Here is a 27,180-nt window from a genome sequence, read left to right as displayed (position 1 = left end):
GCTTTTTCAGTTTATGGACTGATATTTCGTTTCAGATAATGTAAAAAACTATCGGCCACATGTTATTAACAGTATTATTTGTACAAGTTTGATTTGGGTTATTTTTCTGACATTCAAAGTGTCAGAACAAATATTTTTGAGAGCTTTCTGTTGTTCAAACTTGATAATTTAGGCACAATTTTAGTATGCATTTTTTTTAAATTGGTAGAGACTTGATTTTTAACAGTTGTCGGTGGTTGGTGTTCGGCGCATGCAAACTTCTTCTGTATCAGCGACATTCCCGACATTTAATCGTCACAATTCGTATTACTAGGGTGTGCACAGTCTGTCTATATAATTCCTAGTAATTATGGCAACATTTAAAAACTCACATATTTCACATGATAAACTTAATCTCGCTGGTTCCTTCGGTTAATAGTTCTGAATATTTAAGCTCAGTAATAATTTTGTAGAATTTCTTTTCTCTATCTTTTACATAATCCAAAAACCTTCGGATATTTAGAATGATTTTATTGTAGTTCCAGTTTTTCTTCCGATAGTGACGACACTTCTCATAATTGATATTATTTAACCTTTTGATTCTCGATAATTGGATGTTAAGTCAATAAACTTCCGATATCTTTATTTTATCGTTGGCTTTTAACACTAAGACCCGATAACTTCTAGACCTGCAAAATTTGAAAATGAAGCTCAGACTTTTCGATTTGTTGAGGTCACATTGCGAAACTTTAGATTATGTAATTTTTGTTGAGTTTACTGGTTTCGATAGATTAATGTTTTGTTTTCTTTTATTATCACCTTTAGTCTTGTAGAATTTTGTTAATTTGGCCTCACAATTTAACAGTTTTTAAAGAAATAAAATACTCATAGAAAAAATTGTGATAAGGGTAAAATAGTGTTTACTCTTCAAACGTAGATAGTCTAGTTAATAGGCCTAGATACACCAGGATCAAAAAGAGTCAATCGGATGTTTGCGGAGACCTTACATATCGCACGTCTGTGACCGAAGCCCTTGAATCAGTAAAACAAAAGGTACATTTTTAAGATTAAATTAAGTAAATAGATCTATTTTTACTATTTTTGGTTTTACTGAGTGTTACAATACTATTGAATAATAAAAAGTTTTATTTAAAAAATCTTTATAAAAGGTATATAATTAAAAAGACCATCATCAGTGTATTATTACCTGGAATAAAAGCAATGAAAGAGCTAGGAATATCAGATCAGTTGGTAAATATAACAAAACTAACTCTTGAAAAAGTTGAATTTAAAGTACGAATTCAGGGGGAACTATCTGAACCTTTTAAAACAAATAACGGGCTGTGCCAGGGAGACCCTCTATCCTGTCTACTGTTCAACCTGGCTCTGGAAAAAGTAATACATGTCATAAATCATAACCACTGGTTCAATATATAGTGTGTAAAAGCCAAATGGAATAAATTCATTATTTAGGTTACTGTACATATTTATAAAAAATCCCGAAACACGTCAAATTTAAATTATAACTTAACATTCTTTAACGTGAAAATGCAACCCCTACCTTCAACCCCCTTATAATGACAGGTACAACTCCCAATTTTTAAAATAGGAAGTATAGGCTTGTGATATATCGTTTGAAAGGTCTTTTCATTCTCCATTCAAAAATGTTGTCGCTTTCAAGTTTATTAGATTAATTAAGATAAAATAAATTAAAAACCTGTGGTTACCGAAATTCGCTAAAATATTCTCAAAACTTATTTCCCGTTTAGGATAATGAGAAAGTGAACAAAAACCATAGCGATGTGGTTTTTAGATGGTTACCATTAAAAAACTTTAAAGAATTTCCATAGCAACGTTATTTTAACAAGCATTAGTAAATTGTTTTATTTAAGTTGTCAGTATTTTAATTTAAGTAAAAAGTTCATTCAATTCAATTCTGAAAAATGGTTAGATTTACGGAAATGCATAAAATAACAGTTTTACAAATGATTGGTTACGGAGATAACACCCGAACACAACAGGAAGTAACTCGCCTATTTCATGAGAAATTTCCTAATTTACCGCCTATATCCCAAGGAACAATAAGTAAAATAGAGAAGCAGTTTCGCGAGTTTGGTCATGTAAGGCAGATAAAAAAGCAGCTGCCAATGCACTGAGTGATGAACTCAAATTAGATATGTTGCTTGAGTTTCAGGAACATCCACATACATCGAGTAGACAGGCATCCACTACATTCAATGCTAGCCATACATCGATAGTAAACATATTAAAAGAAAATAAATTGCATCCCTATAAGATGATACCTACTCAGGAGCTCATGGAAGACGATTTTGATAGGAGAACTTTTTTTTGTGAGCAAATGATGGACATGTTGGATAACAATTTATCCAATTAGAAGACGTTGTGTTTTCTGAGTGTACTTTTTCACTTAACGGTCATGCTAATCGGCAAAATTGCCGCTACTGGGCCACGGAAAATCCTCACTGGATGAGAGAAGAACACACTCAATACCCTCAAAAGGTTAATGTTTGGGCAGGGATTGTAGGAAACAATATCATTGGTCCCTTTTTCATTGAGGGCAACTTGAATGGCAACAATTATTTGGCACTACTTCAAAATGATGTCATTCCAACGTTGGCAAATTTAATCCTGATCCAGGAAACCCTCAAGTTCCAGCGAATACGATATGGTTTCAGCAGGATGGAGCACCACCACATTACCAACTTAATGTCCGGCAGTACCTCGATACAATATTTCCCAATCGGTGGATAGGGAGGCGAGGATCGATTGAATGGCCAGCGCGATCACCGGATCTTACATTATTAGATTTCTTTTTATGGGGATATGTGAAGAGCCATGTGTACAAAACTAAACCTTCTGATTTAAATGACTTAAAAGAACGAATAACGCTTGCAATTAGGTCGATCACGCCTGTTATTTAAATAATGTTAGAAGACAGTTTTATTTGAGATTAGGATGTTGCCAAGACGTTCGCGGTGAACATTTTGAACATCTACTTCATTAACATTCATAGTTCTTTTTCGTGTTCTACATTTTATTACGTTTTGCATTACATTTTAGTTTTTGATTATATTGTAGCGAATTTCGGTAACCACATGATTTTAATTTATTTTATCTTAATCTTAATAAACTTGAAAGCGATAACATTTTTGAATGGAGAATGAAAAGACCTTTCAAACGATATATCACAAGCCTATACTTAGTATTTTAAAAATTGGGGGTTGTACCTGTCATTCTAAGGGGGTTGAAGGTAGGGGTTGCATTTTCACGTTAAAGAATGTCAAGTTATAATTTAAATTTGACGTATTTCGGGATTTTTTATAAATATGTACAGTAACCTAAATAATGAATTTATTCCATTTGGCTTTTACACACTGTATAATAAATCAGTGCAAATCCTGGCCTATGCTGATGATATCAATATTGTTGGGAGAACGGAAAACGCTGTACGAGAGGCGTATGTAGCATTAACAGAATCAGCGACAAAAATGGGTTTAATAATAAACTCCAACAAAACGAAGTATATGAACCCCAAATACTACGATCACTTGTTATAGAAAACGACGTCATCGAAGAGTGAACGAATTTGTATACCTGGAAGCACTGAAAATAATACTACCCAGAGATAAACCACAGAATTTGCAAGACAACAGATGCTATTTTGGGCTCAATATCTGGAGACCTGAACTCGTAACAAAAAATAATGAAAACATGTCGAGGATGTTTCGAAAGAAAAGTACGAGTGTGGAGAAGACGATACAACTTCGAACTTTATAGACTATACCAGGAACCTGATATCGTAAATCATATTAAGATTAAGAGGTGGATAGGGCATGTAATGCGGATGGAACAAAATGAAATAGCCATCAAAACGCTCCTTGATAGATCCATTGGTCATAGAAGAGGAAGACCTTGAACAAGGTTTCTTGACAACATCGATGAAGACATGAGAAATGTGGGGATACGTGCTTGGCGGAGAAAGGTGATGGATAGGGACAACTGGAGAAAAATTCTTGAGGAAGCTAGGTCCCACGCAGGGTTGTAAAGCCAGAATGATGATGATAAACTACATTCGTTTTACATATTCCCATCCGTCAACAAACGCATGTGAAAGCCAAACAGGGTCGTACTAAGGTATATTATATGATTTTTTAAAATATTTACTTTTGAAACTATTAGTGTAAGTATTTCTTGAAATTTAATCACTGTGAGCATAATTTAATTTCCATTTTGAATAAAAAAGCAACACGCTACAATTTGAATTTAAACAGACTGGCAAGTTTGGATCTGTAACATGAGAATCTGTCTGGCTTAAGGCAATAAATTATATTTAATAGTCTCTTGACGAATGAGAGGGCGAATATCAACACGTGCTCATGTTTACAGATGAAAATTTGGTAAATGAATAAACTTTTAAGTATTACCACTTTAGTGAAAGCAAACATAAAGGTTAAATTTATGTTAGGGTTGAAGCGTGGTATATCCTAAAAATTACGTTAAAGCCTTGTAGTTAAACTATTGTATTCTATGTGTGGAAAGACTAAAAATGGTTGGGTCTAAAGTAGGCTAGCATCTAGGGTCTAAAGTAGGTAGTACATGTACCTAGTAGGACAAGGACAAAAGAGTTTTATCCTTGTCCTACTGAAAATGTTATAAATTATCATTTGGTACCTGTAAATTAAATGAAAGATGCATGTATGATGTTGAGTTATTAATTGACAAAGACAGATGGTTGAAATGAAAAAAACAGTAAAGATTCCATTTCACGTACAAATCGTCTATGTATCTGTTTATACGTATTTCGCTTTAATAAAGCTCATCAGAACAGTTATTCATAGGCGTTCTCAACGTGAAAAATAGATCTTTCCTGTCTTAAGAAGCAACAATAAAATGGTTTCGAAACGGACGCAATAGCGACATCTGATATTAAATCCGTAAAATAGTTTCGAAACACAATGCAGATAACTGCCTTAATCTGAGCCTTCTATAAATTGCAAGGCATAGCCAGACGTTGATAAAGATGTTAATAGAGACATGGTGAATCTAAAATTTGCATTCCACGACATGTCTCCTCAACTAAGCAGAAATCGTTAGCGAATTGGTTTCTTGTACTCATACAGAGTAGATCCGAATAAAATGAAAAAGACAGTAAAGATTCCATTTCACGTACAAATCATCTATGTATCTGTTTATACGTATTTCGCTTTAATAAAGCTCATCAGAACAGTTATTCATAGGCGTTCTCAACGTGAAAAATAGATCTTTCCTGTCTTAAGAAGCAACAATAAAATGGTTTCGAAACGGACGCAATAGCGACATCTGATATTAAATCCGTAAAATAGTTTCGAAACACAATTCAGATAACTGCCTTAATCTGAGCCTTCTATAAATTGCAAGGCATAGCCAGACGTTGATAAAGATGTTAATAGAGACATGGGGAATCTAAAATTTGCATTCCATACAGATGGTTGAATTGTGTTGTGTATATAGAGTTGGATGTAGAAATTTACAAAATAACAGTATAGAAGAGTTATATTGTAATTTATAATTTATCTTGAAATGCTGTTTGAAAATTGTATAATTATTGAGATTGAGTGACAAAAAAAATATTTGGGTTGTAAGTAGGAAACCATCAATACAAAAACCTGCTGTACTTGGAATAAATAAAGAATATTAAAAATAAAATAAAGATTAATAAGGAACAAGGTCCTGTATGTTTGTAATTAACATTTGGTACCTAAAAATTATACGGTAGGTATGTGTATGATGTGATGATCGGGTATTAAACTGTTTAATGTATGGATTTATTGAATATAGAAAACTAATAAAGAGACACTTATAATTCAATAACGAGTATGTATTACTCAATATATGGTAGGGTGAGATGTTGGAGTGTTTATTTTGAATAGTAATTAAATTATAATATTAAATGTCTATTGGATTTTGAAAAATTGGTTATATTGGAAACAAAGGTTAATTAAAGTTCAGGGATTGGAAGTATGTGTGTGGCACTATGTAGTCGGTTAAGATAACATTTGGTACCTGGAAAAAAAATTTGTGTTAATTGGATGTACAGTTGTTTTGTAATTGAATTGAAAAATCCAACAAAATGTATGCCCGAAAGAGACATAACGAACCTAAAGAACAATTTGTAAATAAATAGTAGTAAAGTAAGTGATGAAATGATTGAAAAAAACCGAAAAAAACTAAGATCGCCACAGCTCCAACCACAGAAGAATTTGTGACAAGTTTTTCGAGGAGGCCTATGTTCAACAGTGGATATTGACCTTTTTTATGAATATATTTATATATAAAACAACTTGTTTTTATTTAAATATTAATAACTAATTATTTAAAAATTAGTGAGTATTCTACAATTTAAGCCAAACATAATATGCAGACTGGTAATGCGCAAGCGCTTCAGTAGAGAATTATTAAAGATCGCGCATGTAAAAGTTAAAAGAAAGAAATAAGTTGGGCATAGGGAGATACCAAACAGCGCAAGCAAGCACTCGAGTACCAACCTGACAGAAAAAGAAGACTGTATAATAGCTGGTGTTTGGAGATTCCTGAGAAGAATATTCGGTGGCATCTGTGAAAATGGTGTTTGGAGAAGGAGGTACAACTACGAGATATATCACAGATATAAACATATATTTGGTGGTAAAGACGTAGTATCCTTTATAAAAATAGGAAGACTAAGATGGGCAGGACATCTGGCAAGATAACAGCAGAACAACCCTCCTAGAAGAATCCTTGTCGCAACCTGTGTTAAGTAGAAGTAGGGGTAGGCCAAAACTCAGATGGAGGGATGGTGTAGATGAGGATGGTAGACAAACAGGCGCAGCAAACTGGCAACAGTTGGCAATGGATAGAACTGACTGGCGTAATAGACTTGGGAAGGTCGAGGCTCTTTTATAGGGCTGTAGCACCAATGATGATGATGATGATGTATAATAGCTGGTGAAGAACCTCTCAAGAAAACATAAATTAATTGGATTGGGTTATCAGAGAAGTAAAGCGAAGATCGACAACAGAGGAATGAGAAGACTTCGTAGAAATTTTAATAGAATGACACAAAGAGGAAGTGATAATCTAACCAATCAGCTATCTTCCATTACTGATCAAGAAACGCAGAAACGCTTCCATTAGAATGGACGGCACCAGAGAAAAATACTTGTATAGACCGTAGTCTGGGATTGTTTCCTCCTGACGTATGATGTAATTCACTTATCAGTGAGTAACGGGAGAGACAGTAGCTTACGTATATGTTACCTGGCGCATTGCCTTTGGTAACTTCTGTCCCAGTTGCTGGAGGAAACGTCAGAAATAAACAATTCAAGACCATAGCCAATTAACCCCAAATACAATGTACAATTACAAAACACCGGCCGCGAAACCTACACCTCTTTACAAAATATGTCTTATATTTATCAATTTTAGAAATACTGAACTTTTTTTGTTAATACTTCCCTATACCTATTGTGAACCGTTTTGAGTTATAATGGTTTTTATATGAAAATTACACTTTTCTACGACGTATATAAAGTTCAATATCCTCTAATCAGATTTTCATTAGTAGCTATTGATATTGATTCTTTATCTATTTCGTTAAGAACTTTATTTATTATAGCTTCCTCAGTAGTTACAGGTTCAGAGAACACCTAATTTTTAACATATCTCCAAATATAGTAATCTAACGGTGACAGCGGGATCTTGGTGACCAGAGAAACGGATCTTTATTAGCTATCCGCCTATCGCTAAATATTTCATCAAGCAATTTGCCGACTCCTCGAATATTGTGAGCCGGTGCTCCATCTTGTTGAAACAAAGCCTCGTTAGTTTTATTATTATGTAAAGCGTGCAGTGCTGGTACAATTACTTGCTGTAAAATGTTGCAGTAACGCTATTCGTTTAAAGTTTAGTCATAAATCATGAGACCGACTATCTTTTATTTTTTACAGCACAAAAAACATTGAACGAAAATAATGCTTGAAATTTACTATCCCACGTGAGGTGAGGATTTTCGTCACTCCAGAAGTGTCTGTTACGGCGGTTAAACATACCCTTTTTTGTACGTAACTTCGACTCACCACAACAAATAATTTTTTTTTGTAAAATCTTGATCTTAGCATTTCATTAAAATCCATTCGCAAAATTCTACACGTCTGACATAATCTCCATGATGTAAATGTTGAGCAAGTTTATACGAATAAAGGGACCAATAAATTTTAAAATTCTGTGAATTGTTCGACTCGATACCTGTAACAATTGCTCACAGTACCGTAAGTTTTATTACCGACATGGGTCCTTTTACTTATAAACTGACCAAACTGGAAACAGTTGTTCAACAAACATTTTTTATGATTTGGTCAAGGCTTCTCAGGATATCTCTCAGCAAAAACACGGCAAGTTCTGGATACTACAAATTAGTATTATAACTGTCACCCAATGGCATACAACAAGGTTACTATTAAACATTAACAACTGATATTTTTGTCAGAATATTCCATAGGCTACTTAATAAATAAATTTTTTGTGGCGAAAAAGTATAAAGTTGATTTATTTGAAAACTGCAAGAGATAGGTATAGGGAATACTAATACAAATCGATAGTGAAAAACATATATTTCTAAAATAAGGAATCACATACAGGGTGTAACATTTAAAAAAAGGAATAAGGCGCAAATTTAGGATGCCGGGTTTATGATAATTTCGACAGCACCCTATAATGAAAAAAGCAACGTTATACTGTAAACGATAATGCTGTATCTGGTTAATTAATTTCATAAGGTATTTAAACTTTTATTATTCAAATTACGTTAGAGGATATTGGACTGAAATTGTATTTTTCATATCTGTGGCTGGAAGGCAAAAGGGGATAAGTCGATTTTTTGCAAAATAGTGTTATGTATACCATTCGATAGCATTTTCGATTCTGCACAATCTTGGTAAAGAGAGTTAGGTGAAAGTTTACTAATCAAAATATTATTATTGATCAAAAAGGGGTAACTGGGCTACAATTTAATCGTTTCGACTGTTTTAAGGATATAACTCAAGACATCTTTTGGAGAGCAAAATAGTAATTACTAGTAAAATGGTATATGTGCACATATTTTCTAACATTATGAAATTACCTGAGAAGCAAAACGATTTAAGTCATTTTAAGTTGAGAATTATTCGAAATGTGTGCTAGTAAAAGGCATTAAATCAAGATATCTCCTTTTGCCGGAATGTGATAGAAGAAATATATATGAAAGTATTGCTAGGGTATACAAAGTTATCCCTTTTTGCAAGAATGCGGTGTCCAAGCAAATCATATTCGTATCAGTTTCTTGTCAGTACTTGTCTAGATTGTGAAGAGAGCACACGCAAATTTTATCAAGGAACGTTCACTACGATGTCAACTCGAAATAACAATTATTATTCCTCCACGTGTGGTACAATTGTTGATTATTGATCACTACATTCCATATTCTTTTTTAGTAAAAGAAAATGTACAACAAGATTTTGACTCAGACGACAGCGTAAAAGACCCGGTCTATGATCACATTCAAGAAGACCACCACAAATTTTGAAACGAAAAGTAGGAAAAAGAAAAAATAGAGAGGTTTTACGAAATACGGGTACAGGATATGAAATAAAACAAACAAAAGAAATGCAATAAAGAGAGATTGCAGAAGAAAGTGTAAAGAAAAATATTTGATGAACATAGATTATCTCTGTTTTAAAATTACTGGGGAATGGGCAACTACTATAGAAGGGTAAGTTGTATTGCCTCATTAATTCAAATTTCTGACACGAAGATTACTACTAACAGAAGTGATACTGGTAAACCTTCAAAAAATAGGGAAAAGTGTTTTACATATTTTATAGAAATCCAAGGAGGAAGAATCCAATGCTGCAAGGTATGTTTTTGTGCTATTTTTGACGAAAGTAATAAATTTATAGAAACTGTTACAAAGAAGAAAATGTCATCCAACTGTGGTATTCCTATGGCTGATGGCAGAGGCAAGCATGAACCAAAAAACAAAATTTCCGAATCTAGAGTGGAACTCGTCTATAGCCACATATCAAAATTTCCTGCCTATGAGTCTCACTACTCACGAAAACATACTAGTAAAAAGTATCTAGTAGCAGAATTAACAAAAGCTAAGATGTATCAAATGTTTACCCAGGACATAACATCTGAACCGGTTTCTTATAAAGTTTAGTCTCAAACAATCGATAAATTAGGCTTAAAGTTTAAAAAACCAAGCAACGATACCTGTAACAATTGTGATATTTTTCACAATCATATTAATATCAGTAAGACAGCTGATGCAAGAAAAAAGCATGAGAATTTATTAGCAGATCATCATATAGAAGCTGAAACTGCTTACGAGTCAAAGAGATTAGACAAATTAAAATGTATAAACAGCAAAAGTCAAAAAATATTTGTATTTGACTTACAACAGGTTTTTCCTACTCCTTACTTACAAACTAATACCGTGTTTTACGTGCAAACGAAATTGCTTCTTGTTTATTTAAGAGTTTTGCTAATTTACCTTCTGAAATGCTTTCTGCTAAAAGGAATGTTAATAAAGAGAAAGAAGAGAGACAATAAGACTGAAATTTGCTGGAGAAATATGAAATGGCTTAGATACACCAAGCAATTTGGCATTATTAATTTTAAAACATCGCTTCAGGAATATTAGCCATTTCAAGAAATAAATTTTAGAAGACAAAAAAAGAAGATACACCCGTCGATATCAAGAACATTAGTTTAGATAATTTGTATTTAAGCCAAGACAAATAAGTGAAAAAAAAGTAACCGATCTTTCAGACGTTATTGAGTTAGTTGATGAGAGTGCAAAAGAATGTTATCGTGGACTTGCCTAAATCCCATGAAATTCACAAGATCTGGATAATACTGCTGACACAGATCCAGATATAGATAATTGTTTTAGTGATGACGATTTTTAATAAAATATTCTAAAACAAATATTTGTGTAATTTATTATTTTAAAGAAACAGCTTCCGAAAAATATTTGTGTTCATCAAAATTTTTTTTTCTTCCTGCGAAAGCTATTTTGTTCGTATTATATAGAATATATGTTTTTATTTTGTGTCTAGAATGCGCCTTTAATCTCTTTCTAATTATCATCTTGATCAATTGTTAATTTGTAAACGTATCATCAGATTGCTGTAGAAACCTCCATGTTTAACAAACTGTTTGAAAAAATTTACGTTTTATTTCTTGTTCTGTCAATGGTATATCCAGAACAAAATATTTTCTTTGCTTTATTGTGGTTACCCGTTGTAAGTAGAAATAACTGCAGTTAACACTACAGTGCACATATAATGTTAGCCAAGTTACTACCGAGCATAAGGGTATAAATCTACATAACCCCCTTTACCAAGATGATTTTATGTGGATTTTAACTATAACTTTACTTATCTCCTTATGCTTTCTTGAAATAATTAAAAATAATAAATATCCTAAAATATTTTTTTTTAATTTATCAAAATATTGGACACATAGATATTAATTTAAGAAAAAACACTTAAATATATCTAACAGAATGTAAGTCGGATCTAGAAATATACAAACGTTACTAATATTACGTCTATAAGGTAACAAAAAGACCATATAAAATAAAAATGTCTTTACTGAAAAACTTCAAAATGAGAGTTATCCCCTTTTGCCTTCTAGCCACAGATATAAAAACCATTATAACTCAAAAACGGTTCACATAGGTATAGGGAAGTATTAACAAAAAATGTTCAGAATAACGTGAATATTTCTAAAATTAAAAAATATACAGGGTGTCCCATTAAAAAAACGAAGTTCCAAGCAACTTCCGGTATAACCGAAGGAACAAAATAGATGAAAATATTTTCATTAAATAGGTCACTCTTCAAAACCCTTTCATTCCAATTTTCATGACTCAGTTACCTTTGGTTCTCGAGATATTTCTAATTGGCCGTTTATATGCCGCACCCTGTATACGGAAGCAGATATAATGTTAACCTTGGAATATTTAACGGTAGTTTATGTTATCAAACTGGTATTTTGATTTAGATAAGTTAAGCTATGAAAGTTAATAAACATACACGTAAAAACAAACCAAATTTATTAGCAAACATTAATACGAAATATAAAATAATCGTTGATAATACCACAGTAACTATATAATAGCAACTAATTATTACGTTTAGCATAAATATAAACTAAGTCATTTGTTGAATCTTTTCTAACAGCATTTCAAGCCTATCTTTCATAATGGGCTGACCTTTTTTGGTTTTTCTGGAAAGCTTCTTAAATTTAACTGCTTTTTCTTTCCGATACTTCTTCAAGGCTTCTTCTTTCTCTTGTTTCTTCTTTAAAAATTCTTCCTTTTTCTTTTGCTTCTCTTCCTTGATTTTTTGGAATTGCTCGCGAGCTCTCTGCATTGGTTTGTATTTTTTCTGTGGTTCCCGTACTAAAGTAGACTCGGCTTCTTCGAGTTTAATAAGAGCACCGTTTTGGTTGGATGTTTGTTCACTTTGGCCATCCGATTCTTCATCAGAATCTTTATATCTCGGATCATTATATATCGTACTAACATCAATATTTCCCTTTGGACTTTTGATTTTGTAGAAATCTCTTAAAACAGCTTTCTTTCTATTATCCTCCCACTGCTGTAGTTTATACTTATTGCTATATTTTTTAAGACGATATAACTTTTTATCGAAAGGTTTCTTTTGGCTCTCGTTTTGAACTGGTTCGCTACCCGCCGAATTTCCAGGTTGTACGTCAGATGTGGGCAAAGGTCCTTTCCTATGTTTAGGTTTTAGAAAAAAGCTGGAATTGCTACTGTTAGGAAGATTCTTTCGTTCAACTCCTTTTGATTGAGGTTTATTCGCGCTCTTTGGATCTTTGGAACTGATTCTAGGTTTAGCCATTTTAGTTCACTTCTATTTGACCTGGAAGCGATTGAATATGTCAAAAATGTGCAATATTATATAGTTATCATGTTATTATAATAAATACAACTTTATTAGAGCCTAAACTAAAATTTACAATTGCGCAAGTTTTCTATAATTAAAACAAATTTAGATTACAGTAAGCAACCCGTCACGCCAACATGTTTTGTGGATGTTCTGTTATTAAAACACATCAAATTTACTAAACGTTCAATTTCAACAAATTTATAAACTTATTACACGACTTACTAGTGATATGACCACATGCTAGTGATAAAGAACCTGGTAGACAAGTCTGCAGAATACAACAAACCATTGGCACTAATATTTGTGGACTACTAGAAAGCATTCGATACCATAAGCCATCAGAAAATGTTAAAATCATCGACAGAATGCCGAATAGACCATCGCTACACTAAAATAATCAAATATATCTACCAAAATGCCAAAGCTAGCGTAAGATTATTTGAACAAGAAACAAATAAATTCTGTATACAGCGAGGAGTACGGCAAGGAGACGGTCTCTCCAACGCTATTCACGGCGCTTTTAAGCAGGCGCATTTGAACGAGCATTTGAACATAAATGGAGAGAAGCTCAGTCATTTGAGATTTGCAGATGAGATCGTCCTTATAGCCGATCGTATGGATGCAATAATAATGTTTGAAAAATTATATCTCGCTTTCTTGGATGTCGCACTAAAGATTAATATATGAACGCAAGATAGCGAAGACGCAAATACTGATTAATCTGGTGCTAAATCGAAACATTGCTGTTGATGGAAGGGATATTGTGCAGACTTCAACGTATAAGTACTTAGGATATGAAATTCGGTTGGGCAGAAATAACCAGACATGTGAGCTCCCACGTCGCATAGGAATAGCCTGGGCAGCGTTTGGTAAATTAAACTATGTATTTAAATCGGATCCACCCATATGCCTCAAAAGGAAAATCTTTGAATAATGTGTGTTACCTGTACTCATTTATGGAGCGGAAACATTAACACTTACAAAAACGGTAGTGAATAAGATTGGCGTGACTCAGAGAGCTACGGAGCGCCAGATGTTGGGTGTCTCTCTGAAGTGGATGATCGACGAGCGAGCCATAATACCGCGGTTTTTAAAATTTATTTAAATTTAAAAGTTTAACATATGCGTTAAGTCGAGTTGTTTTGTTTTTGTATTCTGGCGATATGAGTACGCATATCCATGATTAAAAACTGATCTTTTCACTTCAATGGTCGCTGAAAACTGCCGGTTTTGCTCACCAGTAGTGATACACGCGCGGTTTTAAATGACGAGCCAAGTAAAAAATGATGATATCTCATACATAATGTCATCGAGAGACCTTTCAAATGACACACTTTGCATTATTAAAATTTAAAATTAAGAAGCACTTAATAATTATAATGACCCTATATTAAAATTGTTTTTATAAAAATTGAGGTAGTTAAAACTAATTTATTGCTATGATGCGCACTTTTCTACATCATTATTTTGTATTTGTGTATATTCATTGTAAAATAAAAAACAATTACAAAATAAACTCCACGTGTTATCAGGACTTTACTACCCAGTCTAAATAAATACAACAATAAGAATTAATATATAAATCGTATGTTTCTAAGAAATTAACACGTTTTTTCTGTTTCCAAATTGAAATCTTTGTATAAGTTTTGATAAAATTGTTATTTATTATGACAGCCAATAATCAAAAAATATTTATGTTTAATTATAAAAATGTAACAAATCTTAGATAAAATAAGGTTAGATAAAACTGAATACTTTAAAAAACATGCATAGCTCAACAAGAATAAACTTATTAAGCCACATATGCACAGTTCTTATAATAGAAAAATATACCATGCGGTCCATATGTATGGAATAAATTCATTTTTAGCGTTATTATGTACTATGTGAAAAAAACCTGCAACTGGTCGTTTTTTATTCTTAAATTGACAATTTACAGTATGAAAATATTATCCCCCTCCAGCACCCCCTTTGAGTTATAAGCACCCCCTCGAAAATTTTAAATAACAAAGGGGATCGTAGGGCACCTTACTAAAAAGGGATTTTAGTCCTCTCTTCAGAAATATAACGTTTTTTAAGTTTGGTGCAATCATCACCGAAAAAACTGATTTTTTAGCTGTAAAATTTTGATAATATCTCTATCGCAAAACTTTAGGTCGAATGAAGATAATATTATCACATAATATTTAGAATGTATTTTTCAATGTACTTTACACTTAAATTAAATGTTCAAAATGACCGCCATTCACTTCTTGACAATAACCGAGGCGATTTTGAAATTCTCGTACAACATTTTGTACGATCTAGGGTTTATTTTGTTAATTTCTTCCGTTATCCTAACTTTTAAATCAACAATACTGTTTGGTCTATTAAAATATACTTTGGATTTTAAATAACCCCATAAAAAGTAATCGAGATGAGTCAAATCGGGGGATCTAGCCGGCCATTCGATCGTTCCATGTCTTCCAATCCACCTATTTGAAAAACCTGGTTTAAATAATTTCTAACTATACGTGTAAAATACGGTGGAGCTCCGTCTTGTTGGCAGTAAATAGATCGATCTATCTCATTTGGATGATTAACATCAGAAAAAAATCTTTTGTTGATGTAGGCACTAAAAAGTTAATCAAAAAATCTAGATAAACCTTACCATCAACTGTGCCCTCAAACAAATAAGGACCAATAATTTTATTGTTAATGATACCAGCCCAAACGTTAACTTTTTTAGGATATTGCTTGTGAATCTCACACACCCAATGAGGATTTTCTCTGCTACAATATCTACAGTTCTGTTTGTTTACCGTTTCATTTAAATGACACGTCGCTTCATCATAAAAAACTATTGTGTTGATGAACTGCAAATCTGCGTTCATTCTGTCCATCATCATTTCACAGAATTCTTGCCTTCTATCAGGATCATCTTCATTTAACTCCTGAATCAACTGAACTTTGTAATGGATAGGATAACGGAAGAAATAAACAAAATAACTCCCGAGGTCATACAAAATGTACAAGAATTCCAAAATCGCCTCGGTTATTGTCAAGAAGTGAATAATGCAAGTTGAACATTTAATTTAATTGTAAGAATCAATTTTCTCAGTTACGATTGCACAAACTCAAAAAACTTTATATTGCTGAACAGAGGACTAAAATCCCTTTCTAACAAGGTGCTACATGACCCACTTTGTTATTTAAAATTTTCGAGGGGGTGCTTATAATTCAAAAGGGGTACTGGAGGGGGATAACATTTTCATACTGTAAATTGTCAATTTAAGAATTAAAATCGACCTCCTTCAGGTTTTTTTCACATAGTACATAATAACGCTAAAAATGAATTTATTCCATACAAATGGACCGCATGGTATACACGAAATATAAAAAAGTATAATCCCAAATTTTCAATTTGGATTCACAGGATAACAAATGAAAAAAAATAGTTAGAGGAAAAGGACGTTTAGAACCGGCTGACAAATTTTAGACTCGATAAAATCATCTGACCAAAATACTAAATTAAAAAGATATTAAAATTTAAAATATTTCAAAAACATTTTTTTAACAAAACAATATAGTTTAAAAAATTCAATGGTTCATTTATTAGAAGACCAAATTTTATTTTTTTTTTATGTGTTGGGAGGTTAAGTATCAGCTTAAGTAAGTTTGTAGGCTCTCCACTCTTGTCCCCCGGACCCCATCTTGGAAAAAGTTGGGAAAAGGTTTTCACGTTGTATCTCGTAAACTAGCAACCCAACAGAAAATTTTATCAGACATTATTTGTAGCAAATTTAATGGTCTACAAATTAATTCGTATTATTTTTTATGGTAAAATGGAAAATAAAAAAATTATTAACAAAAATAACTAAGAAATTTTCTTTTAGGGCTTAACTTTTTTTCTAGTCATTTTACAATAAAATGATGTCAGAGCAATATTATAGAGCGCTATGCAACGAATCATTTTCACTACAAATTTGTATAATTTCATTTTTTTTTCTGGGTTTTACAGCGCTCCAAAGATGTAGTATTTCTATTTCCCTTTGTATGTATTAAAGCACCGAAAAATATTCTCAATTTTTTTGCGTCGCTGAGATTGATAATATAAACATTTTAAGTTTGTTTATATAACACAGATGGGTATTTCTTTGATCGTGATGCCGCTTTAGGATATTTTGTGCGTCAAATAAACAGGAATCTTTTCGCTGACACGGGCAAGAGGCCGGTTTTGGGAGAATGAAATTACTCGACGATGGCGATGGACCGCGGAAGCCGTTAGTAATTGTTTAAGTCCGGATTTTTGTTTTTTTTAATTCGTAATGTTTATTCGTTATTCGTTTTTGTCATGGAAATATAGTGTATAGTGATTTACTCTACGATGGAACGTCAAAGCGTTTGGTTTCATTGTTTAGTCCGGATTTTCTTTAAATTCGTTATTGTTGCTCGTTATTCGTTTTATTGGTCATCGGGAACCCAGTAGCAGTGTGGAGTTTAAGTGAAGGTTAAGATTTTGATTCGGAAGAAATAGCTTGCGGCGTGTAGTTCTTCAAAGCCGGTAATTTTTCATTAATAAAAAAAATTTTGCTTTCATGACAAACTAACAAAAATTATAAATACATAAAATTATAAAATTTATGGATTAACTAATTGTCATATTCTAATTGTATTAGTCCTCTTTTAAATAAAGTTAAGAATAATTAATTAATATTTTAAAACAAGTTTAATATTTCATTTCGACATTGACAGTCAATATTATCCTTTTTTTGATAATTGGTACATAACTATAAATTTGAATTGTTTTGTTTAAAGATTAACCTCAATGAAAGCTCCGTTGAAAAATCTAGCTATTTTCATTTTAATAATAATTTAAATTCCTATAAGTGTCCCAAACGTCTGGGGCTTGCTGTAAATCGTTACAAATAGCGCCATTGTAAGTTTGGTTAATATTATTTGTAATAACTGTTGACGTGAAGTAACAATAAATATGTAATGTTTCTCTAAACCAGGAGTTGTACAACTATTTCCTTTAAAAAGATTTTCACTCTAATATTTTTTCAGAAAGAAAAACGTTCCTTTCCATACAGCAAGAAGATTCTAATAAACAGAGTCCATTTCAAATAGTTTAGGAACCTTCTTGTTTGTGTTGCCCAGGAAATCTATGTAAATATTTTTTTGATTTATCTCTTTGAAGTTACCCCTTTCAGTCCCTCCTTTATTCACTTACTTACGACCCAGTTCTCCAACCAAAACAAGAGAGGTCGTTCGCAAACGTTTCGGTTTGTTTGCTTACCCTATCTCCAGCTCAGTAATTGCTCAGTCACCACTTTCAACCCCCTATAAGTGATACCCAAAGTGGTAGGCAAATTTTATTGTTACAAAGATGACTAGGTTCCTGATTACTCGTAAGATATGATAAAAACAGACCATTAGACCTGAACTAGTAAAAATAGCCTGAGATAAACCACATATAGGGAGACCAAGAAAAGGATACAGTGATAACCACGATATCCAATAACCAGGCATCCATTTAATATCATTTCAATTTTTGAACTTTTGTTACTGTTAATAGTGATATGAGCTCCTTTGAAAATCCTTTATTATTGTGTACTGATAAAGTTAATCCTATATATATTTTCGATGATTTTTAATCAGATTTTAGTGGATTAAATAAAAAATAATCCTATATTGTTCCCAAAGAAAAATAAAAATCCTGGTACTTGTATAAATCAATATACCTACTTATATTCATTAATAAATAATTTAACTGACAACGAACATTCATATAATTCTACATTTCTGCTTTATCTTATCACAATTCTTATTTAAATGGGTAAAGTACTCCAAGGAGATAACCCAAAATTATATTACCATTATCTTGAACTACAGTCATTTTAAAAATATCAGACTGATGAAGAGGTTACGAGAGATATTACAATTTAAATTGTTAAATTGGAAACAAGATATTATTAAACCTGCCATAACCAAGTGGAGTACTCAAGTTACTCCAAAGTTCTTTTTTAGCACCTTACGTAGGTTTTACTGTATTCTTTTTTTTTTTAAGAACAACTCAATTTTGCAGTGCAATTTTATATTAAATAAGGTTTCAATAAATTTTTTCTCAGTATTTTTGGCAGTTTCTATGAAAAATTTCAAACACACTTTTCTTGAAAACCTCACATGCTGGAAAAAAACTAAGTACAGATTCGTGATCAGCACATCCCATTTACTATAGGACACCTATTCAACTTAAAACACTTTTTCATGAAAATAAAAATGTAGGCCTGTGTTATAGTATAAAAAAAATTAAAAAGTGTTTTCTTTTACATATTTTTTATCTTGAAATATTTTTAATTAATATCACATGTTCAGTAAATCTACTTGAACAATCTGAAAGACTGATAAAATTACTAATTTGAAAGGTCTAGAGTTGCAACAAGTGAGATATCTCTGGAGTTGATTATATCAGTGTAATAAACTTTATAAGGTTTAACTGTATGAGTTGAAAAAAACAAGCTAAAGAGGCTTGTAGTTACATTTAAAAACCAAAATATGAATGTGATATAATAATAAAATATGAACAATACTAATATCTCAAACTTTAAAAATAATGTATTGTAATAATTGATTAATAAATATTTATTCATCTAATGTAATACATTTTATTAAGTACATGAAAATAATTTGACAATTTTATGAAAAATAAGTTGCAAGATGTAGTCGAAAACAAAAAGGATAACTTGTATTTTGTGACACGATATTGATAGGACCAAAAATAAAACATGGAGAAATAATGTGATTAATGAATATTTAAAAATATATTTTTTAATCAGATCAGATACAACATATTAAATAATATTGTACATTTATTAATATGCTAATTACATAAATGAACAAAAGCCAATTGATATGAAATTTAATTGTGAGTACAAAAAAAATTTAAATTGATAATTGTTTAGAATTATAGGTACTCTAATAATTCCATTTTGAACAAGAATTATTACTTATTGCACAAGATTGTTCATGTTGAAATAAAAAAAAAATAGATTATTTACTCTTTTTAGTTATTATAAATGCCATGACGATCATATACTGAGCCATATGCTAACTTAGGCCTAATGACTCAAACATTTCCTTGGAAAATTTTGGGAAAATCAAGTGATGTAAGCACTTCCTACGTTCAACAGTTTGGAAAAAAACATTGACGGAAACTTAAAAGTTGGTCCTTTTAGGAACATATTTGATATTTACTTGTATTTTTGATATGTCCATATCATTATACCAAAGAATATAGACGCATAACATTAAAATTCAAATCGCAAATGCATAAAAATGTATTCTTACCTTCGGTAGCCACCCTCTGGGTTCGATAAAGTTTTTCGGTGGAATCTTGAGTTTTTGGTTAAACAAGTGTGTAAAAAACACGTCGGTCCTTCGTCAATCAACAAATTTTAGCACTTTTTTGCTGCACCCTACGAATACCATGCCTATTTCCGTGAATATTATCACGAAAAAGAGACAAGGTCCTTGATACCAGAATAGAAATGCGAAGTAGAATATCTTGACGTTTGACAGTTAAAACCACAAGGTTCATTCATGAGTCACAAAAGTCATGCGCTTTCCTTTCTAACGTCTAGTTTATACAGGACCGGCTTAAAACAATAATTAGAATAATGAAAAATAGTCTCCCTTAGATTCTCATGATTCATTAGTGGTTCATTAGGCCTTTCTGTCACCATCTACTTTTTCTTCCACTACATATTTTCTAAGTTTTCTCTCTAAGACCAATTTATGTGTCGTTTCTATTTGTGGGTTTTTAATTCCATCCCTAAGAATTTGGATGTAGCATATTTTGTATCGGAATGTTTGTGTGGGGCTTTTATGCTTGTGGTTATTCTTTCGTTTTAGAATGTTGCCGTCTTCTGACTAAAAACCCGTTACTGATACGGGATGGCTGCTTCCATGTTCTGAAGGAAAAGAAAATTGTTGCTGACTGAGAAGACTAAAAACTCGCTAAACGCAGGCGGAATCCTTTACAGCCTTATGCAGACTTGAAACACCAAGCAACCTGCAAAGTACAAAAGTTGTATCTATGTTACGATTAGCTTTCATAAGTAACGAACTTTACGAGACTTTTTAGAGACATAAGAGACTATGTAGAATAGCAAAAAATTCCCAAGTAATGAAACAATAACTAAAAAGAAGTACAGTCTGTTCCAAACCCTTCTTTCGGTGCGTCACTAATTTTGACGTCATATAGAATTTTAAGAATGTCGAGAATTTTATTATTAGTCTTTGTTCTTTCTCGATATATATCGGCATATTTCAAATATTTTTATGACAATAAATACAAAATTAAATTTTCACTGTAAAATGTCTGATAATACTAACCTGGAATGACAATTATCATTTTATCAGTTGACATTGTGAAAGTACTGTCACGATCGAGACAATATGTGTCAAATTATATTTATGCGCATCATTGATTGGATATCTATTTAGCGTATTCTAAACTCCAACCAATTATACATCCGTAAGTAGAATTAGCTTTACGATAAATAATTTTCTAAGTTCTATGTATAATAATCACAGACTCACGTTTTTTTCTGTCACCTCTAGCTTAATGTGTTAGAGAGAGGTCGATCAACTATGACGCACTGAAAGAAGGGTTTGGGACGAACTATACCAATTCAGTTTTTGTAGACATATAGGTAAACTCCATTCGCTTAGCTCGGACAAATTTTGACAGATTCATTGTCGGAAACCTACAACACAACAATTCCTACTTCTCAGTATTAATAGCTCAAGTATCCTGCTATTACAGACTTCTTTCTTTAAAAAAAGAAGAATTATTCTAAATAGTCGAAGTGTATACTAAACCCATCAAATTTTGGGTAGTATATATTTAAAAAATATATATTTAGTTGTTATAATTTAACATAACTATTTATTATATGGTGCAGATAAATAAATATTGATTGTCGGAAATTTGCAAAGTTCTATTTTATTTACTATTTAGTTTGTTTACTATTAATATTGGCTATGAGTACGGGTGCTTGGTTGTATAGTAATTTCCAGCCACTTTTAGTCTGTCAAAAAGTAACTAACTTCGCAAAAAAATAATTACTAAATTCACTAGACAGTTCGGACTGGGATTAGCGAACCGAGTTTATACTCCATTCGCTTAGCTCGGGCATATTTTGACAGATTCATTGTCGGAAACCTACAACACAACAATTCCTACTGCTCAGTATTAATAGCTCAAGTATCCTACTATTTCAGACTTCTTTCTTTAAAAAAAAGAAGAACTATTCTAAATAGTGGAAGTGCATACAAATTTTGGGTAGTATATATTTAAAAAATATATTTTAGTTGTTATAATTTAACATAACTATTTATTATATGGTGCAGATAAATAAATATTGATTGTCGGTAATTCGCAAAGTTCTATTTTATTTACTATTTAGTTTGTTTACTATTAATATTGGCTATGAGTATGTGTGCTTGGTTGTATAGTAATTTCCAACCACTTTTAGTATGTCAAAAAGTAACTAACTTCTCAAAAAAATAATTACTAAATTCACTAGACAGTTCGGACTGGGAACAGCGAACCGAGTTTACAAAGGGTCCGCACAGTCTCTTGGTTAATATTTTGCTTCTAATATTAAATAATAAAACACCGATACAGCGAATACCAAATGGGCTAACTTAGTTTTTAAACATAAGACCAACACTATAAGCCGAAAAAGACTAACTGATAACACATTTTTCCTTAGATCATGAGGAACTTATGTACCTATCAATTTTCAAAAATTTTCAGGGCTTTTCCATCCACAGTTATCGCACAGAGAAATGAACGAATCAACAGACAAACAACGACATGATTTCAATAAATAACTATCGAGTCTTTAAGCTACTTTTAACCCATATATTTATTAGTAACCTAAACTTACGAATTACTATAAATTTATTAGCTTAAGCGAGAGTTCACGCTTTTAATATCTATCAATATTTTTTATTGTAATATTATTTATTAGACAAAAAAACTTGTTTTTAAATCAATTTTTGATGTAAAATATAAAATAAGTATCATTTATTATTTTATAATATTTTATATTCTGAAAATAAAAAATTTGATTGTTGAAATATGTGTTGCCTATTTACCAGAAGCGCACTAATGTAAAATAGCTGGTCTGGTGGTCTGCCAATCACGAATCAGGATTTGTCTTTGACATTGACATGACATGATGACATATTTGAATTCTTTGTAATTGTTTACAGTTAAAAAAGTAAATGTATATTGTATATTGCATATATACCTAATTCGAAACATAATTTATCGCGGTTAAAGTCAATAAAATGCATCGAACGTTAGAAAATAGTTGCACACAAGAATATAACATTCTACAAAATCAGACAGTTAAGCCCACACAAACATCAAATGGAAAATCTAGAAAGATGACTTCCAGTATGTATTTTTTGGACGAAGAGCCTGCTTATTCAGATTCCGACGATGAAAATAGTTTAATTATGGGACGAAAGAAACCAATATATGGTCAATACATCTATTTAACAAAGCCCATACAGAAGAAGTGTGATGTGGAAATACAGTGCGATATTTTAACAATTGAAAAATCTTTACATGCCTTGGTCACAAAATGTGCAGAGTTAGATCCAAGTAAGTGAAACTCGGCATTTACATGTCAGTGTTATTAATTGAATCTTCCCAAAGATCAAGTAATAGTTCGATTTGAACTGTATGTCTTTCCAGTATCAGAATATATTACTTTATGGTATTGAAAATTGTTTGTCTCTGAGTGTTAAGCCAGTTCGGTGCTTTTTCTAATCGTTAATAGATAAATTATCGTTATGATTAGCTCAGTATGTGACATATCTTCTTTTGGGATGTTTACCAATGAATGTTCGAATTTTTATAATACAAGGTGGGTTAGACCACACAAGCAATTTGTGAAAGATCTTGTTTATAGGATTTCAGAAGAGAAATGGGTAATAAAGGCTCAGCATTATAAACCACACAAAAAGAGATACACCACCAACAATATGTTACTGAGGTTGGGTCAGTATGGTACTGAGAATAACTCAGAAGAAAGCCAAACACAATTAACCCTTTCCGTACGGCACCGGTTTGCTAGAGTGTGGCCGGCTGGACGGACGCGGACAGCGCTTCCCACTCGAGTCGTTTCCTGTCTTGTTTGACTGTCCATTTTAGAGCGAGTAAATGCTTAGTCGAAAAAAATTTTACAGTTCCTTTGTCTGCATTTTTTTCAAATGGTGGCATATATTTTCTATTAGCTTTGACAGTGCCACAACAATTAGTTTTTTTACTAAATAGTACTTCATACAAAAGTGGGCTTGTATACCAATTATCTGTATACAAGCGATGGCCTCTGTTCCAATATGGTTCGGTCATTGTTAGAAATATATTGCCAGTTTTTCTCAACCTATTGTCAAATTCTGTGATTTTAGAGTTTGCTCCTGTATAAATCAAGAAATCCAATATATATCCACTTTCACAATCCACTAAAACGAAAAACTTTATACCAAATCGGTGTCTTTTTGATGAAATGTACTGTCTAAATGATAATATTCCTTTGAATAGCAACAAACTTTCATCTATAACTATATTTTGAAAAGGATAAAATGAAGTTTTGAACATGTTTTTGAAGTGGTCAACTATGCACCGTACTTTGGATAACTTGTCATCTGTATTAATTTTTTTATTATCACTAAAATGAAAAAATCTCAGTAAGAATAGGTATCGGTCACGCGGCATAACTTGTCCGAAAATCGGCGTTTCAATAATACTGTCTTTGGACCAATAGTCTTTTATTTTATTCTTTTTGACTAAAGGCATAAGTAAGGAAAGCCCCAGAAACACATACATTTCATCGACGTCTACAGGTCTGTGATTTTTCGTAGTTCTTTGTAGATTATTTTCAATAAACAAGTCATAGAATAGGTTTGTTTCGGTTACTATTTCAAGTATAATGTTATTATTTAAAAAATTTTCAAAAATTTCTAAAGGAGAACAATCCTCACTGAGATTTTCAATTTTGCAGCCTGATTCCCTAGTTTCAAAGTCATACAACTTTGGGACTAGATCAGATCTTTTCCATTCAAATTTTGGTATACCATTCAACGGATCATTCGCATCGTCCGATATGTCATCCTCAATTTCTTGCTCATCCGCGAAAACACTATCTGAGACCCAACCATCATCGCTTTCAGAAGCCTCAAAACAATCGTCCTCACTATCACTGTTCATTAAAATTTCATACAATTCTTGTTCTGTATAATACCGTTTGCGGGAAGTCATTGTGGTATCTAAACTAAACAATAATAGGCGTCGATTTTTTGTCGTAAAACTAAAGCAAAACTCAAATAAACATAAAAAAGTGATGAAATTACGTAACGGGAGATCGTTGACATATTAGAAAGGCTGTAAAATTATCACCCATAAAAAACTTGCTGTAGCAAGCAATTTTACTTGTAAATGAATAATGCGTTTGAATTTCCAGTCTAAAAAATTCGTTTTTATATTTGACATGAGTCATTTTTCGTTAGAAGACGGTAAAATTATCACCGATAAAAAACTTACTGTAGCAAGCAATTTTACTTGTAAATGAATGATTTGATTTGAATTTACAGGAATTCCCCGTCTAAACAATTCCTCTACGTATTCGACTTGAGTCGTTTCCCGTCCACCGGGCACAAAAATTTTAAGCGACTACAGTCGTTTCCCGCCGCGAAAGGGTTAATTAAACATGACCTAGTACTATTAAATTGTTATAAATAGTCTCTAAGTTGTAACATAATTCTAACAAAACCAATATTGTTTGTTATTTTTAGATACAGTTGGTAGATATAAAAAACTTGTACTTATCTGTAAAGAATTAGTTAATGACAGATACCTCATAACAAATGATCCTGACTGTAATAATGACAATTCTGACACAGACTTAGATGCAGAAAGGTAAGTGCACTTTTTATTGTGAATTACTTTGCTAATGAATATTTTTTATTGATGTTACTGGGTGTTTTCTAAAGAATCTTTTAGAAGGGGTGTTAAAATTTACACTAACTTTGCCAAGGTGTTTGACTGACTGTTCTACAATGTACAGCTTTAAAAGTTAGAATTAACTTAAATCCACTAATTACCTGTGCTTGGGTTAACATTTCAAAATCAGTCAGATTTCATTAGTGTTGTCTCAAGCTTACACATTAGATTATTTAACATCTTTAAAAACATTTAATGAATGCTGACATTTTTCGGTTTTTTACTGATGATTCAAAGTAGAGCTAAGTAAGCAAATTTCCTAATGATTTTAACAAATGGCAATATGACAAATAATTTCATTTGTATACAAGAATACACTAATATGTCACTCTAACAATGCATTTATGTGACCACTTTTAATCCACATGCAAATATAAAAGGTAGATATACAATACATGCTCATTTGATAAACAGTTACTAAATTTTCATGATTGCTTATTTTGGGGCAGTATATGAACTTTGATACACTTGATTTCAGAGAAACCTTAGATGGTCCATATAAGGTCAAAAGATTCACATAAGTATTTCTGCTTTTATTACTACTTATATTTTTAACATATTTTTGGCCACAAGAACATGAAAATATTTGTGTACCACTTATGTATTAATTTTATCTGCTGCCTTATTAATTTTGCAGTAAATTTGCAGGGGGTTCTTGTAAATGTTCCTATACACATGCATTTCACAATTTTATTTTTGGTTTTAAGACTTAATTTAGGCTGTTATTTAAGTTCTTTAAGTAAATTCATTCTCAAAGTGCATAAAAAACTGTTCTTATTACATTATAATAATTTATTTACAGTATAAACAAAAACATAGAAATCTCTATTATGTATTAAGATTATTATAAATTTATAATTTCTATGTTTTTGATTATACTATAAATAAATTATTAATAATGTTACAAGATTTTTTATAAAGAGGACAGTTTTATATTAATTAAGTTTTACATAAATTGTAGTTAATTACAACTATTGATTTTGTTTTAGGATAATGCCACAGCAGATGCGAAGTTTGGAAAAATCTGTTCCAAAGAAGAAACCTGATAGTACCTCCGGTAATTATTTTAAACTATTACTTTTTCCAATGCATGAATTAGACTGCTATAATTCATAATAAGTAAATTTATTTGACATAGAAAAT

At 31.8% G+C, this 27,180-nt stretch overlaps 2 protein-coding genes across 2 annotated transcripts in view; one reads left to right on the top strand and one right to left on the bottom strand.

The window, feature by feature from the left end:
- LOC140441221 (ornithine decarboxylase 1-like) overlaps positions 1–20,517 on the bottom strand; it is a 58,842-nt gene extending 38,325 nt beyond the window's left edge. The window contains exon 1 of the mRNA XM_072531804.1: positions 20,304–20,517. The gene's annotated coding sequence lies outside the window, so the exon portion shown is untranslated. The remainder of the gene's footprint in view (positions 1–20,303) is intronic.
- Positions 20,518–23,236: 2,719 nt separating this feature from the next.
- Positions 23,237–27,180, top strand: part of LOC140441219 (uncharacterized) — a 64,408-nt gene continuing 60,464 nt past the window's right edge. Inside the window, exons 1-3 of the mRNA XM_072531802.1 lie at positions 23,237–23,637; positions 25,830–25,953; positions 27,027–27,094. Of these exons, the coding sequence (XP_072387903.1) occupies positions 23,319–23,637; positions 25,830–25,953; positions 27,027–27,094 (511 nt within the window). The 5' untranslated portion in view covers positions 23,237–23,318. The remainder of the gene's footprint in view (positions 23,638–25,829; positions 25,954–27,026; positions 27,095–27,180) is intronic.

The sequence above is a fragment of the Diabrotica undecimpunctata genome, chromosome 5 (genome assembly GCF_040954645.1).
Source record: "Diabrotica undecimpunctata isolate CICGRU chromosome 5, icDiaUnde3, whole genome shotgun sequence".
In the NCBI taxonomy this organism is placed as follows: Eukaryota; Metazoa; Arthropoda; class Insecta; order Coleoptera; family Chrysomelidae; genus Diabrotica; species Diabrotica undecimpunctata.
Note: the sequence above shows the minus strand (reverse complement) of the source record. Positions and strands in the feature narration are given on the sequence as shown.